Genomic DNA, 20,760 nt, shown 5'->3' on the forward strand with positions numbered 1-20,760 from the left:
CTTCATGCAAAGGGTTGTCTCACATTGGAACAGCCTGCCCAGGGAAGTAGTTGAGTCACCATCCCTGGAGATGCTTCAAAAACATGTAGACGAGATTCTTAGGGATATGGTTTAAAGGCATACTTGGCAGTTGTGGGTTAATGGTTGAAGTTGATAATCTTTAAGGTATTTTCCAGCCAAAAGTACGCCATGATTCTGTGTTTTCCAAGTGTGGTCTGGTAGGAATTTCAAAGGAAAGCATTGCAAAAAATGTATGAAATCACCTTTTTTATTGGCTGTGATTCCATTTCAAAAGAACATCATACCATTTACCCATATCATGCAGGAAAAATTAGCAGGCAAATAACAAACAAAATTCCCGTACGCAAAGTCTCTAAACCATCTAGTTGCTTGCAGAGTACTGCATGCTCCTGAAAGAAAGCCTGGGAGCTTTTCTACTAGAAAATGCATGGCTAAGTTGAGTTTTCTTCTGTGTGTGTGAGAGAGAAAAAGAGAAAGCAGCTTTTTTTTTTTTTTTTTTTAATGGCAGTACTGAAACATTTTACTGAGAAACATTTTACTGAAGTAACACTTACCCTGATAACATATATCCAGAACAGGTACGGGCAGCTTTCAGGTACATAAGACATTACATTGAGGTCTCAAAAGCTAATTCTAACAATGCTTATGCTAGCATAGCAAGCTTGCCAAAAAGATGTATTCAGCATAACTGGTGTGGTCTTTCTTGACCAAGTAGAGGAGTTTGGAAGGGACCTAAGCCAATATATGACACTACAAACACAGAGGAACTCCAAAGTGATTTAGCACATGATCTTACATTTTGTTTCATTTATTTTAAACACAAAAGTAGCATTCATAATTAATATTGCAGTCTGATTTCATATGGCTTTCTCTAAACATAAATGTGAGTTCACAAAGGCAGTGGCAAACTAAATTATTTGCCCTCCTAATGGGGAGGTCCTTTAACTTTTTCTTTTCCTAACCAGTAAGGTCTTGGAGCTGTGAAAATGCCTGCAATATCTAGCCACCAACATTTCTGTGTAAATAAAAACTATTTAAAACCAAAACCAAACCAAACCAAAATCCATACAAAAAAATAACCAACCAACCAGCCATCCAACCAATCACCATCAACGTGAAGACCTCATTTACCTGAGATTGAACAGACCAGTGATGCAAATAAAATAATGTCATGGAAAGACAAAAATATTCAGAACCAAAACATGAACCATGCTTCTCTTTAGTCTTGAGTGTTCTGGGAGAAAATTGTCTGAGACAATACTTCTCACATTCATACACAAGTGAAAGGTGTCTGTGTTCCATGTTGCCAGTTCAGAGTGGGAAGGGAAATGGGACAGCAGGGTGGGGAGAGTGCCTGCTCTCTAGTTTGTTCAGCATGGCTTAGTCACTTCAGGGACAGTGGAGTGACTTGAGGAGAGGTCTAGAACTCATGCAAGGTGCCAAAAGTTCCATGAGGCAAAACCAAGCAAAACCTGTCCAGTACCTGTGGTAGATCTTCTGTCATGTGTCTTTATTGAAAGAAAAGGAAAATTAGAATGGGAACTACCAGTACACACCTGGCTGAACTCTCTGCTGTCCATGGAGGCAGGGCTGTTGGGACTGTGGAGAGCTGAGATACAGAAGTGATAACAGATGGGCTGGGAAGCTCCCACAATGAAAAAGACTCATCAAACATTATTTAATAAACCACCTTCCCTTTCCCTCCTGCTCTGTGAGCCTGGCAATGAGGCCTAACAAACTCAGCATAGAGTTCTTATGGCCCTCTTCAGGGTTTGTATTCAGATGTTCACAGAGCTCAGGAGCTCAGCTCACAAAAGAAGTATTTTGAATGCTCTGAGCCCAGAGATAGCACTACCTGTTTACAAAATTTGAGCACAGACCACACAAGATCCTGACCTGAACCATTCATTCAACGGCACAGCTGATGAAGCACAGTTAGAAAAAATAGCAAACACTCTTTTCTTCTCTTTCTTCTCCCTTTCTTCTCTTTTTTCCTCATCTTCCACACATATGTGCACAAACATACATATCAAGCTACCAGGGAGACTTGTGAAAATAAACAATTGCCAGTACCAATGCAAGGAGGACACCAGGCAGAAGATTACAATTCTGTGACAGGAGTATTCAGCTGGATGAGGAAGTGAATACATGATGGGGGATAGGGAATGGTCAACAAGGAAGTGGAAGTGAAAGGCCAAGGCAAAGCAGAATGAGCTCATAGTTTTTATTTGTTTGCAGAGTTCTTCAGCACAAGACCAGGGAAATACGAATTGATGTGTTCCTTTTAACCAGGACACATTTCTGCTGGTTCTGCCTATGTATTAGAGGATGCAGGCCACAGAGATTAGCCAGAGCATTTCAAACATATTGATGTCAGTGTGTCAGTGTGATCTGGGCTAGATTTCTCTACTAATGAGTGGCTGAAGCAAAGAGCCAAACTCTGTCTTTTGTCTTTCAGGGATGTTGGACTTAGTTTTCTGTGTAGCAGAGCATAATAAACAACCACTTCCTTTGCAACAGAAAGAAAATTTTCAGTTCTTTGAGGTTTACTGAAGTAGGACCAAATTACTAGTTACTGAATTTCACGGGACAAGTAGGACACCCTCCTAAAAAAATAGTAAATTGCTCAACACTGCTACCCAATGCTACCCAAGCATTGATTCAGAGATAAAGAATGCTCTGGGTCATTAAAGTCCTAGGGGATTTTGCATTAGATGAAAGTTAGGGCAAAAAACTTCTGACATTATCTGAAAGGGAAAATCTGCCTTCTCCTTCCTTTTGGAAGCCCTTGGCAGCTTGTTCTTGAATGAACATGTCTTGTTTGTAAATGCAGCCTGAAATCAGATGCATCTTTATCAGCTGATTCTGCCTTGTAGATCAGTAAAACTTCCTCTGCTTCCAACTTTGATGTGGTGGAATCTTATAGTGGAAGTTATTTGTGAAGGAACAAGGACTATCATGTCTGAATAAGAATTGGGTGAGGAGGGCAAAATAAATAAATTTCTTCTCTTTCGTAATATTTTTGCCTGTTATGAGAGATACTGCTAAAAGGCACAGAGTTCACAAGCTCACTGCCTTAACCATGGTGCAGATTTCTTCTGCTTACCTGAGAATATGATAGATGTCTTTTAAAATTTCTTATTCAGGAAAATACTGAGATATTTGTCTAAACTCAGTTCTACTGAACAAGTGCATCAAAGAAGTTCCATTGAAATAAAATTCTTAATTCAGGTACATAATTAAGTGTCTGAAATTGCTTTCCTTTTTGTCAGTAGAAAGTATGTATTTGATTCCAAATCTCTTCCACGTACTTAGGAAATGATTGTTTTTCCCATGACAGGGACAAGCAATGCTAGTTTTGCCAGACAAACACTGATACTCATAGAAAACTGTGAGACTGAGATGGCATGACACTCTCACAACAGTAACTACAGAGACATGGCCAAATGCAAAAACTCCAGGATCAGCTCTTCAGATGACAAGCCAGATACCTGATCATGAGGGTCTGTGTTCAACATATGTCTATATATGTAAGCTTGTGTATGCACTAATAAGTATGTACCAGAATTTCACTTACCATATGCAGATACTCAATACCTACAGTACTGTATAAAGAAGCCCTCTGTACCTCTGTCTGTGAAAAGCAACAAAGTGGTGAGAGAGGGATTTCCTCCCACTCTGCTAGCATCAAGGGATGACACACACAGGTATACTATTAATTAGCTCCAGCACAGCACTAGAGAAGCATCCTCACTTTATGCCTTTTTAGAAGGCAAAGACTGAAACCTACATTCTACAGCTGGAGAAGCTGTGTGGGGAAGAAAAATAAGTGACCTCCCCAATGCAATGCAGTAATTTAGCATAATATAGAGCAGACATACCCAGGATTTCCTGGATCTCCAGCACCATGGCTAACATTCAGGCCACCACATTCTCCCACACACTGCAGGAAGGGGTGGGCAGGACACAGCCACAACTATGTACTTGGAAACAAATGTCTATTCTGCAAGCACTGCTGGGAATGATGCAGTTGAAAATAGCACTGGGCAGAAAGAGGAAGGCTAGCTAATCAGAGCAACCTATGTACTTGGTCATTGGCTTCAAAAGGGTTGCAGAGGTCCTCTACCAGAGCATCATGCACTCTCCTGTGGTTTCAGTTCTCTGTATGGCAACCGTCTGACCAAATCTGCTCTTTTAAGTTAAATGTATGGCTAATTCCCAAAGTAACATGACTCTTGCTTAGACTCTGAGGCATTTAACTTCTACCAGGATATAACTCACTTCTTCCACAGTTCTGAGTGATGTTAGCTATGTAAGTCATGCATGATTTACCTTCCAAATGATCTTTTATTTATGCCAGTGATGGGATTAAAACAGAAAATTCTGCTTCAGTCAGAGAATGAGATACCCCTTCAAAGGGCAGATGTGCTCATCAAAAAATGGCTAGTGCGAGCCAATTAACAAGAACATTAATAATAATCACCAATAATTATTATCAATAAAAACAAAAATAGAATTAAATAAAATTGAAGAGGCCACTGTTCACACTTAGTGAACACTCCTTTCTGCTTTGGATGGAAATGCACATCAGTTTGTTCCTTTTCTATGCTTAGTGTACAGTTGCCTTATTTAACATACATAGTACTATGGCTTATAATAAAAGTTGTGTAGTCTGCAGCTTTTTAATCTTTATATCCATTCGGAGGCATCTACTGGATGTGACTATATACAAAAAAGGAATGGATAAATCTTGGGGTGTAGGGAAGGGGAAAAGTCAGTAAGAAAGGGAATGGGAAGCAAGGGGACTCCTAGTGAGCAGTAGAAGGCAGAGGTGGGGAGGGCTGTGTGATGGATGGCAAGATTGTAAATCCCCATTGGGCAAAAGAGAAATCCTTTGCAGTGCTGTTTATGCCCATTTAACAGTCTGTAGCTATTACTTCTTGAACATGTCCTGCAGGGGCCCTGGTAGGTATTTGATGACTGTGTCTAGAATGCTTCCTTCTTCCTCCTCCTCCTCCTCCTCATCCCTACAGCCAGGAGGAATTGCCTTCTTTGGGCGCGTCAGACTCCCTTCAGCATTAGCTTCCAGTGTGGCCTGGGCCTCTGCTTCCTTTTCTTCCTTCTTCTTTATCCCATACTGCAAGGGGAGAGATAACACATTGTCAGTCACGCACTGAACACGATCACTGATGAAGCTAGCCGTCACACACAGTAGTTCATATTCTGTTGTATGAACATCATTGTTAAGTTCTGCTTTTGCTTTTTTACACAGAAACCCAAGTTATCAATCCTAACAACTCTCCCATACATACAGCCTAGTGGATAGACAGCTCTGACAAGACAAGATGGACAGATGATCAGATCACTCAGAAACATGCATGTTAGAGAATTGAGCTGTGGGCCTAGCAAAGACAGTACAAGCTCTATGTTAGTAAAGTTTCAGGCTGTTATTCTACTGGCATTGATCCTCGTCTTTTCTGTCAACAAGGCTGATGTTCAAGTTGATCATCTTCAATGATTTTGACATTCTATCTGCAGCATTTTATAGTATAGGTTTATGGATGTGTCAAAATTTCAGGAAAAAATATTTGTCAACATAAGAAAGCAAACAAGACAGGACAGACAGGCAAACTGCAGTGAAAATGACAGTTTTAAATATTCTCACATGGCAGACATCCTGCACAATCCCACCTCTTTTTGAATACTGTCAGGCTTGGGGCCATGACTTGGGCCCTGGCAAGCCTTTTCCAGTGCTCCACCACCCTCTGGGTGAAAAACCTTTTCCTAACATCTAACCTAAACCTCCCATGGCACATCTTACTGTCATTGTCTCAGGTCCTATCATTGGTCACCAGAGAGAAGAGATCCACACCGGCTCCTTCTCCTCCCCTTGTGAGAAAGCTGTAGACCAGGATGCAGGGGGGTTGGACTAGATGACCTTGGAAGGTCCCTTCCAACCCAAACTACTCTATGATTCTATGAGGTCTCCTCTCAGTCTCCTGCAGGCTGAGCAAACCAAGTGACTTTAGCCTCTCCTTGTATGGCTTTCCCTGTAAACCCTTCACCAACTTCGTGGTCCTGCTCTTTGCAGTCCCCAGTAGCTTTATACCCTTTTTATACTGTCATGCCCAAAACTGCAGTTCACTGTGCCATACTCTACACCAGTCTAGAGTAGAGTGGGACAATCCCGTCTCCTGACTGGCTGGCAATGCAGTGCTTGATGCACCCTAGGACATATGTGGCCCTCTTGGCTGCCAGGGCATACTGTTGGCTCATGTTAAACTTGCCGTTGACCAGAACCCCCAGGTCTCTTTATGTGGAGCTGCTCTCCAGCCTCTCATTCCCCAGGCTGTGTGTACAACCAGGCTTGCAGTGTCCCAGGTGCAAAATCCAGCTCTTACCCTTGTTAAACTTAATACGGTTGGTGATTGCCCAGTTCTCTAATTTGTCTTTCTGTCCCCAAGAGTGTCAACAGCTTCTCCCAGCTTTGTGTCATTAGCAAACTTACCTAGTATTTCATCAAGTCCTGCATCTGAGTCATTTATGAAGGCATTAAAGAGTACTGGCCCTAAGACGGATCCCTGCAGAAACCTGCTAGTGACTGGTCACAAGCCCAATGTAACCCCATTTACTATAGCCCTTTGAGCCCAAATGGTTGAGTGAATTCGACTAGGGAAATAAGTGCTATAGTATCTCAGCTCCTACAGTGACTAGGACTTTCTTCCCAACTGCTAGTTTGGAGGCGTGTTTAAGGAAAATATCACCAACCTTTGTCACTCCTCAGCCTTCATACTAACTCTCAGGTTTTGGTGTTATTTCCATAAGAGTTTGCACAGAAATTTTGGAGATCATGGTGATACACAATTTAAAAAAAAAAAATGACTCAAACTGTCACATGCATATCTACAGCAACAATGACATCTGCAAGCTACCTTCTTTATTACAGAATCATAGATTGCTTTGGGTTGGAACAGACCTCTGAAGGAAGAGACCTAGTCTAACCCCCCTGCAATAAACAGGGACATCTTCACCTAAATCAGGTCACTCAGAGACCTGCTCTGTTTATTCAGACTGTTTCCACTTTTTCTGACAAAAAAAATGGAGGTTAAATTTTCTTAGTTTTGTGATCATCAACACAATTTCAGGAGGTCTCCCATTTCTTGATCCCAGCTGTTCCTTAAAGAAACTAGCTCCACATTGCAAGGATGCTTCTGGTCCTCAGGCTCACAACTCCTAGCCTGGTGGGAACATTCATTTGACATTCAGTCATTTCCTCTTCTAACCAGCCACCTTTATGGCTACTCACACCTGCCTGTTCCTGCCCTATCAGCTCCTAAGCCTTCAGTGACCTCACAAGCACCCGCATGATTACTTACAATCATTTCAGTTCGGCTACATTAGGGAGGTACCTGACCTTTGTGAGGAAGAGGAAAGGCATTAAGGTTTGCTGTAGCAGCTATCAGCTTCAAAATTATTGCTCTGTAAAAGCCATTTCTTTACTTATGCCCAAATTTTAATTAAAGTACCAAATGGAATTAAGATTGCTCTCCGTCCATCAAAACCATAAAATAACTAACCTAAGACCATACAAAGACCAGCAAAACAATTTGAATGAAAAAAACTTCAAAAAGAAAACTAGATATGATTTCAAAAACATCAAAGAATTGTGTTGGTAAAATGTATTCAGTATTTTCTAGTATAAATAGTATGGTACTGCTGAACAGACATGAAAGAGATGCTCTTTTTGTGATTTTCTGTTTACATTTTTTTCCATTAAGAACAGATTACATTGTTCACCAGTAAAGAAAAAAAATCGCAGAATCACAGAATGTTTGGGGTTGGAAGTGACCTCTGGAGATCATCTAGTCCAACCCAACTGCAGGTACACCTAAAGGAGGTTGCACAGGAATGTGTCTAGGTGGGTCTTGGATGTCTCCAGAGTAGACTCCACAACCTCTCTGGACAGCCTGTTCCAGTGCTTTGTCACCCTCAAAGTAAAGAAGTTTTTCCTCATATTCAGATGGAACCTCCTATGTTTCAGTCTGTGTCTGTTGCCCCTGATTCTGTTTCCCCCTAGTATATCTGTAAAACCCAAATACAAATTTAACAAAGACAAAAGTATTCTTCTCTTGGAGAAAGATGACATTGCATCAAAAGCAATTTTTATAAGAAAGTATGAGTTCTGAGAATTCAATGTTATCATTTAAACTTTCATAATGCTTTACATGAATCAAAATGTAATGCTATGATGTTTCATATGTGAATACAATGGCATTTTTCAAGTTTGAAATTGTTTCATAGGAAATCAAATTACACAGAGGAAAGTCTTGATATGAGCAAAATTTTAAAAAAGCATTTCAGTGTCTTCACATGAAATCTTTAAGGTGAAGTCAACAAATAATTAAAAAAACCCAACCATCTAAACAAGCAAACAAAACCCAACTAAAAATAATGACATTTTGGTGGTCTGGCTTTCTCAAGTATGGAAAATATTGCATTATCTTAAAAAATTTTTAGGATGAGAATGATTTCACTTTATTTTAATGTCCAATACCACAAAATAAATTATCAGAGGCTATGTTTTTATTGCTATCTGCTTGGCCTTCACTTATGCCACTATGTAGTTAATAAGGTAGAATTAAGAACCTAACCTAGAAAGATACTGAAGCATTTTAAGTATCTAAACCACCTTGCCACTCCTAAAGTCACTACTATGCTGTCACACAAGGACTGTCTTCACTGGGTCATATGTAGGTAAAATACTGGTGGGATGGAGTTCTCAGACATCAGGTGGAAAGAGCAGGAAAAAGCAAACAAAATATCATGGCCCTTGCTTTACCTCACACTCCCTGACTGCATGTCAGGAAAAGAGGAGACTAACAATGCTGACATCAACTTCCTCCCAGATCTTTCCATCCCTGTCTCTTCTGCTTTCCACAGGAAGCCAAATGAGTGCATGAACTAGAAATATGCTGGAACCTCTATCTAACTCTAATGGCAGTAAGTGTGTCAAGGAACAGTGGGACTGTTGAACCAAGATGGATGTACAGCTAAAATGTCAACCCACTGCAAATAAAGTTACCATTTCTCATTACAAGCTCCCTATTCCTTACTAAAAATGAGCATATCAAATATCTAGACCACAGAATAAATAAAGCAATAACATCACAGTTAGGACACTTGCAGAAGTAACTGCTATGTCTGGGTCAGTTGGAGAACTGACTCCCCAGGAAGACAGCTGCAATCAAGGTGTAAGTGAGTGGTTATCTTTGGATCAGATTTGGAACTGACTCCTTAGAAACAAATTATTCATCTGGACAACCTAAAGAAATACAGAAGGGAGTTTTATGAGGGATATAAAGACAACTCAAAGATTGCATGGTGGAACCAGCCAAAGATTATCAGTGCAGAGGATCTTGGAGTCTGAAAATAAACTGCTGCCAAGCTGAACACCTTTCCCATTGACATGCCAGGTAGGATGCCCCTGAGACTCCCATACTCTGGATGGGGATTCAAAAGACCTACGGAGTGGTCTTGCTGACTCATAGCTGCTTGGGTTAAACATAACACAATAACCATAACATTATGCTGCTAATATTTACCATTATTATATACTGCTAAGATAATTATAGTTACTTGAAAAGATTATTTTAGTTACTCACATAATTCTATCTGCTATTGCCATTGTTGAACTATCATCTTTTACAGTCTCTATAAACTATTCAATATCACTATGTATATACTTCGTATAGTCACAGCTTCTTTCATCACTGGATATTTACAGTGCACATTTCTTTCATCCTAATACCTGGATAAACAGAGAATGAGGACTGCTATGGTACTACACACGTGTCCTGCAGCCCAGATTGCACCCTCGGGGTGCTGGTCACCAGCTGGCTGAACATGAGCCAGCACTGTGCCCAGGTGGACAAAAAGGCCAACAGCATCCTGGCTTGTATCAGAAACAGTGTGGCCAGCAGGACTGGAGAAGTGATCATCCTCCTGTACTCAGCACTGGTGAGGCCACACACTGAATACTGTGTTCAGTTTTGGGCCTCTCACTACAAAAAAAGACATTAAGGTGGTGGAGAGAGTTCAGAGGAGGGTAAATGAAGGGTCTGAAGTGCTCATCTTATGAGGAGTGGCTGAGGGAACTGGGGCTGTTTAGCCTGGAGAAAAAGAGGCTGAGAGGAGCCATTATAGCTCTATCTGAAAGGAGTTTGTAGCATGGAGGGTGTTGGTCTCTCCTCTCAAGTAGCAAGTGGACAAGAAGAAATGGCCTCAAGTTGTGCCACAGGAGGTTTAGATTAGATATTGGGAAAAATTTCTTCCAGGAAAGGGTTGTCGAACACTGGAACAGGTTGCCCAGGGAAGTGGTTGAGTCATCATCCCTGGAGGTGTTTAAAGGAAGCATAGATGAGGTTCTTAGGGACATGGGTTAGCAACAGTGTTAGGTTAGCCATTGAACTCGATGATCTTGAGGGTCTCTTCCAAACAAAATGATTCTGTGTTTCTGAACAAAGGCATGTTTCAGTCCTTGGAGCAGAGGAAGAAATTGTGTTCCCTTGGCTAGTCTGACATGTTCACAAGTCTGTCTGACACAAGGTTCAGCTGACTTAGAGTGTGCATGTGAAGCCTACAGCAGCCGGTGGGATGCAAGTAATATTGTAATGTCTTGCTAATATAAACCCATGCAGCTCTACTCTGCACTCACCTGGAGCACTGTGTGCAGTTCTGGGGGCCACAGGATAAAAAAGTTACTGGAGCGTGTCCAGAAGAGGGCTACAAAGTTGGTGAAGAGTTTGTAGAGGAAACTATATGAAGAGTGGCTAAAGTCACTGGGTTTGTTCAGCCTAGAGAAGAGAAGACTGAGGGGAGACCTCATCATGGCCTACAGCAGGGGTGTCAGTCTGCATAAATGTAGGAGCAGTTACATTTATACAGTCTTAAAATTACATTCGGCCATTTGAAGGCAACAGTGAGGCTGATGTGTCCCCCTGTGAAAATGAGTTTGACACCCCTGATCTATAGGTTTCTCACAAGGGGAGGAAGAAGGGTAGGTGCTGAGCTCTTCTCTCTGGTGACCAATGGCAGAGCCTCAGGAAATGGCAGGAAGATGTGCCAGGGGAGGTTTAGATTGGACATTAGGAAAAGTTTCTTTACCCAGAGTGTTGTGGAGCACTGCAACAGGGAGGCAGTCATGGCCTCAAGCCTGACAGTGTTCAGAAAGAGACTGGACAATGCCCAGACACATGGTATGAACTGTGGGGTTGTCATATGCAGGCACAGGAGTTGGCCTCGATGATCTTTGTGGGTTCCTTCCAACTCAGAACATTCCATGATTCTATGATTCTATGAAAGTTAAGAGAGAGAGATGGCTGCATGTCTCAGTCCTCCCTGCCACTCCTTTGAGGAGGGGGGGATGGTGTGTCTGACCTTGCATCATGTGCTGCTGCACAGCTCTGCTGACCATGACTCAGTCACCATGCTAGTGGAAGAGGCTTGATTTATAATGGAAAATAACACGGCAATGTCCGGCAATCACAGTCATAAATTACATTGTTCAATTGTGTTTAAGCCAAACAAGAATGCAGCTCAAGAGAGAGGTGACGGACAGAGAGAAAGGGGGGCAATAAAACTTCAGAAAGGTGGCACTTAAGATGCAAAGGTGGAGATATGCATGTATGAGCTCTTTCTGCTTCATGCCTTGTCTCTCCTGAACAGACCTTCTCAAGACATCTTCTTGGGGCCCATCAGGATCTTCCATCTAGTTTTCATGCAGAAATCATTTGTAGACATGGCTTCTGTCCTTTCAATCCTTTACCTCATCCAGGTCTCCATCTCCTCACAAGCTCCTTGTGGCTGCGTGTGCTTTACTCCTCTCTGCTGGCTCAGGCTTTCAGCTCTGTCAAAATCACAGCAGTTCTGCATTCATCACCTGTCTTGGTTCAGGTCTTCCAGTATACATTTCGTTTTATCTCCTCTTTCTCTCAGGGGAGTCCCATGATGGGTACACAGAAGCTCACAGTTTTCAGCTTGCACTATAAAGATCAGTTGCAGATGTGAAATTCAAAGGTTTTATCTGATCTTCGTCTGCCTTCCATCACCATCTTCTTCTGGTGACACTGGGAGAACCTGACAATCACTTCCTTCTCCGTCATGGCAACATTGCTGCCTGAGAACCACATACCTGTTTTCCATTCTGATTAGCTGTGAAACTCAGACACGTGGACAGCTCGTGAACATAGATGATATCCAATCAATTAATGCATGCTTGGAGCGTGGACGCATGATCAGGAAATAACAGCATATATAAGGAGGTTTGTTTCTGTAATAAATGGCTTTGCGTGATTCATATTGAATCGGAATGCTGAGTCCTTTATTCACTCCAACAACAATGGATACAGTAAAAGATAAAGCACTGCTCTCCTCAGCAGACCTGATCTGTGCTAAACAAGTCTTGGTACTTTACCTTGTTTGGAAGCAACATCGCATCTGTCCAGTGCTTTCTGTTTATGTAACTGTAAGTGAAAAACAGCTTCATCTGGTTCCTGGTTGCAGCGGACACTGAATGTACTGCAAACTCCAATAAAAAGGAATCTTTTCATTGGTCTCAATGGAGGTGGGACCAGACATATATGGTTAAAAGACAGAAATGGGAAACATGTTTTGGCTTGATCCACTATGGATGCTGATTTGATGCTGAAGCAAACTGGCCATTCTGCTTACTGCTCAACTGCCTGGACTATGCTATGTTGTCCCAGTCAAAATGCTTCTTTCCCCTTACTACATCCAGGTGATTTGAACAAATTCACTCCTCTTTGGGAAGAAAGGCTCTACAAGAAAGAACAGGCATAGGTATCACAAATAATGAATTTTTCAGAATATTCAGCAGAAAACATGTTTTATTTCTCTCTGTGTTTGCAAATAGTAATATGTTAATTTGCTTCCCCTTCTGTACACAGCATCCGTATTAAAATAATGTGTTATTGCATAATGGTCAGCCTCAGTGAGAGCAAATCAGGTTTAGAATGTTTCAGGAGTGGAGGTAATTAAACTACTGCTGAATAACAAACACTTCCATCTTACAATCAGAGCAGAAATCTCCAGAGTAAGCAGAGAATATCTGAGTCATGAAGAACAGCACAGGACCAGAGCCTCCAAAATATTGATTTTTAAGTACCTGGAGAGTTTGACTGAAATCATCACACTGACTCATGACCACAGGGCCCAAGATAAGTACTGTGTATATTGTTCCCATAACCGTATGAGGTCCTTTGGAAATTCTCTCCCCCAGAATCTGCCTTGTGGCTTCAATTAGGAAAATCTGGGTCAATTCTATTATTCAAAGCAGCTGAGACAGGATAATAAGAAAGAAAAGATACATATTCCACACTAACAATTACAGTTTAATTGTTTATAGGTTAGAGTGAAAATTTAGTTTTGCTTCATGGTGACCAGGATGGGGTCAGGCTGCAGAAGGTTCCCATGAGGAGAGAGGTATTTTCCAGGGATGCAGAGCAAGTGTGCTCCTAGCCCTAGTGGCATATGATTTCTCATGTTTCCAATGTCTGCATTTAATCTTTTATGATAAAATCTTCCCAGAAGTCAATGGCAGGGACCCTGGAAATGCACAAATGCAGTCACTTTTACAAGTTTAGAAAAATCTATGTTATGGCTATGTATCTGACAGCATAAATAATTAGGATATATCTGTATTTATGTGTGCAATTTGCAACATCAGAACATTGAGTATATGCTGCTCCGTCTCCTTCCTACCTCCTGCGATTTTTTTTTTTGCCAAAAGAAAGCCTTCTTTTTAGTACACGGCTGGTAAAATTAATTCCCCACAATGCTGCAGTAATCTCAATTAGATATAGCTATTTAATTTTCATAGCCTCTGTTTACCATCTGTGAAAAGCTCTTTTTTATCTTTTTTTTTTTTTTCATTATTTTATCTGCATTATTTTGAAAGCTCTAATCCAGCCAATGTAGGACTGAGCTACAAGAAACTAACAGAAGTGCTCCAGTGGATGGGGAGTGGTTCCCTGCAGGATGAGGAGTAATTTTTGTCTTATGGTGCAAAGCATGGTGAAGATGCTGATAGCTGTCAAAAGAATTATTCTTTGTCCTCTCCAGGTGGATAATGTACTAACTGCTCATGAGACTTAGAAATTATTATTATCCTGCAATGCTAGATCTGTGCTTGCCAGGGTTCATGATTTTATTGCCTTATTGATCACAAGCACTTTGGCAGACTAGAGGTTGAAGTCATCTGAAATTCAGAGGCTGAAACTTAAATCATTCATTCATTTAAACTTCAGCTCTCAGCAGATAAACATGAACTCTCTGCATCTGATCTCTTTGCAGATCTCTAGGAAGCCACTAAAAGTAGACTTTTGAAAAAAGAGTTTCTGAGTGACAGTTTGTTTCTAGCATGTTAATTAATTTCTCTGTGCACATATTAGTGTTTGTTATCATGAACTTTAGGTTGTCCTTGGCATTTTGCAGTATGCTAAAAAGTGATGTTGAATATGAAGGAGTGTGTTACCAGCAAATAGAAGTGGCAGGTAACAGAGCTCATCACAGCAGATCAAGAAGGAACTTTGAAAGCATTGTGGAAGTGATACATGGTTGTGGTACATGGTTGAAAGTGTTTCAGCTAAATTTATGTGATAACAGTAGCAATGGCATGGAGAAGAGGCCCAGGGTTGGGCTTACTGCTATGGCAGCCAAGGTTACTGATAAATTTTGCACATCCCATAAGTGGGAGGGGCAAGGAGATGTAGACAGAACAGGTGACCAAAATTGTTGCTCTCTTCGACCATGGCCACCATCTGAAGAGGACCCTGCCTGTCGATCCTGAGATCTGAGGCCTGGTTCCAGACCATACATCGCTGAATCCAGTTCTGGTTTACTTCAGAGTCCAGCCCAGGACTTCCGGGTGCCTGCCCTGCAGCCGCCAGAGATACACCAACTCTGCTGGGCAGCACTGCAGTACCCCGAGAAATTCAAGAGTGGGTTTGTATATTTTGTATTGTTTTCTCTATTTATTGGTAGCATTAGTAAAGCATTTTAAAATTCCCAACTTGTAAGTTTGTCTGCATTTTCCTCCTATTACATTTCCTTAATGAGGTGGCAGAGGGCTAACAGAGCATCTGCCATGGTTTGTTGTCACCCTGCAATAAAAGGTGACAGCCCAACGGATCATAAAAATGGCTTAATTCTTATACAAGAAAAAAAAAAATCCAAAATACTAGAAGAGAGACAACTAACAGTCCCAGATATAACATGAACACACATATCACCACTGCTGAGAATCCTGGGGACTAACCTGGATGGCAAATAGTCCCCTAGACTGATATTTAGATATGCATCTGCATTTTTTTCTCCATTTTCTGTGTGACATCTATGAGAGAGAATTCATTTCTTCTTGGTGGACAGACAACTTGAGATTTACTCTTCCAAAGGAGCTGTAGTGAGACAGTCTTCTCTGAAACACAGTAATTGCTTATCATCATGCTTCTATGCAATTTTCATAAGGTTATTTTGTCCTCTGTAATTCCCCTGGATTGACAGGATTATTTTGACAGGATCTTAAGCTCCCCCAGACTTTTCATTAAGACTTCTTTTTCCTTCAGTAACCTGCACCAATGTTTTCAATGCTGGCAGCACAAGACAATGTAATTCTGCAATATTAAGAGCTCAAGAAAGACAAGTTACATTATTATCTTTATTCCTTGCTGTGAGGCTATTTCATGTTTGTCATCGACTCCTTGGGGATTCTTCTTTGTGGAATAAATCCTGCCATACCCCATTGTGGCAAGGATCTAATTAGCACACCCACCCTGACAGTACATCTATGAAGACCAAAGCATTGCCACAAGCTCAGAGCCAAGACTCAGTAAACAGTAGTAGTTAATTAATTAGTTTCAAACTTTTGACACACTCTTCCCTCTGAAGTACAAAAACTACTTCTTAATCCCATTAGCTGGCAATGGAGAGAAGAACTCAGACATTAAATTTTTTTAAAAATGGGAAGAGCACTTCTGACACCCAGAAAGAGATAAGTAAGAAAGTATGAGTGTTTATTCACACCCTGTAGCCCTTCAGGGCCATGAAAAAAAAGGGTAAAACACTTATCTTTCTCCAGCCCTATTTGATCTGGCACCCCAGCCTCTCCCTTTTGTAATTCAAGGTAGTTTTCTTGCTCCCTGAGAGGCTGTGCAAGTTATGTTTGTAGTGAATAGAAGATGTTAAGGAAGAATATCTTGTACATCTTAACAATCCAACAGAATAACATTAGTGGTGTTACAGTGCTAAAGGTAACCACTCAGACTCTATAGTACTGTAAGGCTGGGTTGGTTGTTGTGTCCATTTCAAAAAGCAGCAGCTCTAAGTATTCACTCATGGGATAAGTGACACCCAGTCATGTTCACATTGTCCTCCTCAAGCTACGCCAATGAAGGCTGTATCCCTTTTTTGTATTGTCTGAGCTCTTTGGCATCATCAATGAGACTTCCATTATGCTTAAGCGGGGAGGGGTGACAGAGAGACCTTACAAATTGAGCCTTGGGTGATGTGAAGTGGCAGGGAGTGCTGGAAGGAAACACATCAGTAATTAATCCTGTGTATGCCTGTGACCACACACATTAAAAGGACACTCACCTGATTATTCTGTTCCATGCCCCCTATCACTGTTTAGTACCTGCCCATAATTTTCCATTCTTAAAATATCTGTGCATGCCTAACACAGCCATGAAACAGAGGGAATGCTGTAACTTCTGAAAAGTCTATCTCTTCAGGCTTTAAATGAAAATTTATTCTTCAAATGTAAAAAGAGTAATTAAAAATAACAACTAAGAATACACTTCACTGAAACACACCGGAGCTTTTTTAGATCAGCTGGCTTGTTTGGGTTTTTTTTGGCCAAAGCCTCAGCAAATTTGAGTAAAGGCACTAGTTATCCCAGTTGGTGCTAAAACCTGGAGTCTTTTCATGTACTAGCTTTTCCTTAAGAGCAGGGGGAAAATCCCTTTCAAATCTCAGTGTTTGCTGCCACATAGTATTTCAAAAATGTCTGTCTTGCAAGCCCACATACAAGAAGCTAGCACAAATGCAGTGAGGAAAACAGAAACCTTGGTAATGGTGGAAGGAATAGAAAGGGCTCTCTATGCAAAACAGAGAAGCCAGCAACCAGCTCAGCCCCACATAGAGCCAGAGCAGGACAAGCAAAAAGGACAAGCAGAAAAGATGCTCTGTGTCTGAGCTGGCTGGGTTGCAGGACTGAAAGGAGATGTTATGTCATGACCACTGGTGGGCAACTCCTGGTACCACGTCTACAGGTCAAGCAGGTATATTACCCTGTGATTGCCTTTCATATCTTGCTCAGCAAATACTGAGGTATGTGTTTGAGTTCAGGCACTTGTTGCTCTTGACCTGATACACTTTGAGGGTGGAAATCCTCCATCTGAAAGATTTCTGACAAAGGGGTTTATGGAGTGTGAAAGCTAGCATGTTGGCTAAAAAAAAAAAAAAAAAAAAAAAAAAAAAAAGAATTGGACAGATTTTTAAGCTGGGCACAAGCTTCTAATTCTGAAGTTCTTTAAGGAAACATGATGTGCATTTTCTTGCTGATAGAAAATTTCTCTGGGTCAGGGAGGAGTGGCTGGGTCATACTCTCTTGCCAGCTGTGTTTAAACCACAACAGGCTCCCAAGAGAAGAAGATGCCAGCTTGTGCTGAAGGAGGGACAGCAACACTGCAGACATTGAAGGATGTGGGAAATAGGAAGCTGCTTTATTTCAATGAATTTAACTAGAATACATGAACAATATTTTCTCCCCTTTGTCTTGTGGATTTTTCTGCTGGGATATCATCTGGAAAGTATATGCAAAACAAAAAGCAAAAACTACAGACAAAAACTACAACAATTCCCCTCTACTCCATGCTTTAAAAACAAAGGACATTTTGTAAAACAGTACAAGAGACAAAGCCTGGGAAGCCGCACTGTATTGGGCTTATGTGTCCAGGTGCTGGCAGCTAGGTTCTACAGGGGGAGCCTCTGTGAGAAGAGATGAGGGGCTGCCCTATGCCAGACACCAAAACTGCCAGCTCCAAAGAGAGACGTGGAGTGCAAACTCAGTTTAAGGCCCATTATTAAGAGGCACTAAGCCAATTACTTAGCAAGATCTTCTCCCACTTGGGGCACTACTCCCCACAAAGGCTTTACAATGAATCTGCTAATAGAAGAAAAGGGTTCCCATGAGCGCCTTGCTCAGTTTCATAACTACAAGTTAAGCATCTGTTCTGAGCTTTTCTAGTCAGTGGGAGAGACATACACTGTGGAGAGCAATACATTCTTTCCCAGGGCAGGCACCTATGACATCATCCTTTGAGTTATGCATTTCTCCCTATCGGGTACTGAGGAATAATTGAACACCAGCTCAGGCGGGGACAAGGAACAGTTTGATAGCTAAAGCTTGATAAGGCAAACCCACTTCATGAACCTGGTTATCCCTAAAATGATAGCAAAATATTCCCAGGGCTCCCTTCTCAGCTGAACTTATTTCCTTTACTCTGAGCTCCATAGGTGCCCCTTGTAAAGTTCCTTATTTTTCTTAACTAGATACTTAATTACCTGTTCTTACTCTGACCAATTCACTGAAATTAGAAAGCAGCAAGGTTCCTCTCCCTTTTTCTTCTTCTCTCTCTCTCTCAAGCTCCCTTCCCTTCGGTGCAATCAATTCCTTCTACAGAAACAGAAACACCCTGGGAATATATTTGCTAATGAAAGCTGGGAATGGCTGTAAGATTCACCGTAGCATATCCCAACTAATTCCACTGTATATTATGTCGCATGCCACCATTTCACAGATAACAGATGGCACAAAGAAAAAGAGTATTTTAAAATGAAGGCCGAACTATCTTCATGTAGTGCTGATTGAATATACTTCTTGGCTTTCAGACGGATTCAATTTAGATGTAGTGTCAGGATAGTCTGCCTGCAATGCTAATTTCCTTACAACAAGACTTTTTGTTGCATCTCAGATCTTAGCTCTTTTTAAATGTGGGGCCTATCCCTTTAAGGAACCGAAGATCAGCTTCACTAGGTGCTGTTCTTGTCCTCTTTGGGAAAAGGAAGATATATCTTCCCTGACTAATATGAAAGACCTTCCACAGAGTTAATGGTTTCCCAGTCAGGATGATAATACTACCTGCCCCTCAATTGAGAGATCACGCACAAAATGATCATTTCAGCTGGGAAATGTGTGGCAGGAATAGATTAACTCTTGAGGTATCAAGCCTAATGCCCCACCTCACTAACTATCCCTGTTTCCCTCAGTGACCTGCGGACCTTCCTCAGTGATCATAGAATCATAGTATCATTTCAGTTGGAAGGGACCCTCAGGATCATAGAGTCCAACCATAACCTAACCTAACTCTAGCACTAAATCATGTCCCTAAGAACCTTGTCTAAACACCTTTTAAACACCTCCAGAGACCAGGACTCAATCACTTCCCTGGGAAGCCTGTTCCAATGCCTGACAACCCTTTTCATGAAGAATTTTTCCTTAATATCCAATCTGAACCTCCCATGGCGCAACATGAGGTCATTTCCTCTTGTCCTATCACTTGCTACTTGAGAGAAGAGACCAACACCCTCCTTGCTACAACCTCCTTTCAGGTAGTTGTAGACAGCAATAAGGTCTCCCCTCAGCCTCCTTTTCTCAAGGCTAAACAGCCCCAGGTCCCTCAACCACTCCTCATAGGATCTGAGTGCCATACCCCCCACCAGCTTCATCATCCTCCTCTGCATTCTCTCTAGTATTTCAATGTCCTTCTTATGATGAGGGGCCCAAAACTGAATACAGTATTCAAGGTGGGGCCTCACCAGTGCTGAGTACAATGGCACAATCACTTCTCTAGTCCTGCTGGCCACACTATTCTTGTTACAAGCTAGGATGCTGTTGGCCTTTTTGTCCACCTGGGCACACTGCTGGCTCATGTTCAGCTGGCTGTCAATCAACACCCCCAGATCCCTTTCTGCCAGGCAGCTTTCCAGACATTCTTCACCAAGACTGTAGTGCTGCCTGGGGTTGTTGTGATCCAAGTGCAGGACCCAGCACTTGGCCTTCTTAAACCTCATACAATTGGCCTCAGCCCTCTGTATGGCCTTCCTGCTCTCCAGCAGATCAATACTTTCACTGAACTTGGTGTCATCTGCAGACTTACTAAGGGTGCACTGAATCCTGTCATTCAGATCACTGATAAAGAGATTAAACAGAACTAGACCCAATACTGAGCCCTGGGGAACATCACTCGTGATGGGCCGCCAACTGGATTTGGCTCTGTTCATCACAAGTCTTTGGGCCTCATCCTCTAGCCAGTTCTTTATCCATCACAGAGTACACCCATCCAGGCTGCCCACTTCTCCAGGAGAATGTTGTGGGATATGGTGTCAAAGGCCTTACTGAAGTCTAAGTACACAACATCCATAGCTTTTCCCTCATCTACTAGGTGGGTCACCTTGTTGTAGAAGGAGATCAGGTTGGTCAAGCAGGACATGCCTTTCATAAACCCATATTGACTGTGACTGATCAGATGGCTTTCTTATATGTGCCATGTGATGTCACTGGGGATGATCTGCTCCATGATGTTCCCCAGCACCAAGTTTCGACTGCCAGGCCTGTAATTTCCTGGTTCCTCCTTCTGGCCCTTCTTGTAGATGGGCATCACG

The 20,760-nt window shown here is 41.8% G+C and overlaps 1 protein-coding gene across 1 annotated transcript in view; it reads right to left on the reverse strand.

Annotated features, from left to right (window-relative positions):
- Positions 1–4,954: 4,954 nt before the first annotated feature.
- CPLX1 (complexin 1) overlaps positions 4,955–20,760 on the reverse strand; it is a gene marked incomplete at both ends in the record, with an annotated part of 81,425 nt that continues 65,619 nt past the window's right edge. Inside the window, one exon of the mRNA XM_080363166.1 lies at positions 4,955–5,158. Coding sequence (XP_080219292.1) covers positions 4,955–5,158 — 204 coding nt within the window. The remainder of the gene's footprint in view (positions 5,159–20,760) is intronic.

Source organism: Nesoenas mayeri (assembly GCF_963082525.1).
Source record: "Nesoenas mayeri genome assembly, chromosome: Z".
Taxonomy (NCBI): Eukaryota; Metazoa; Chordata; class Aves; order Columbiformes; family Columbidae; genus Nesoenas; species Nesoenas mayeri.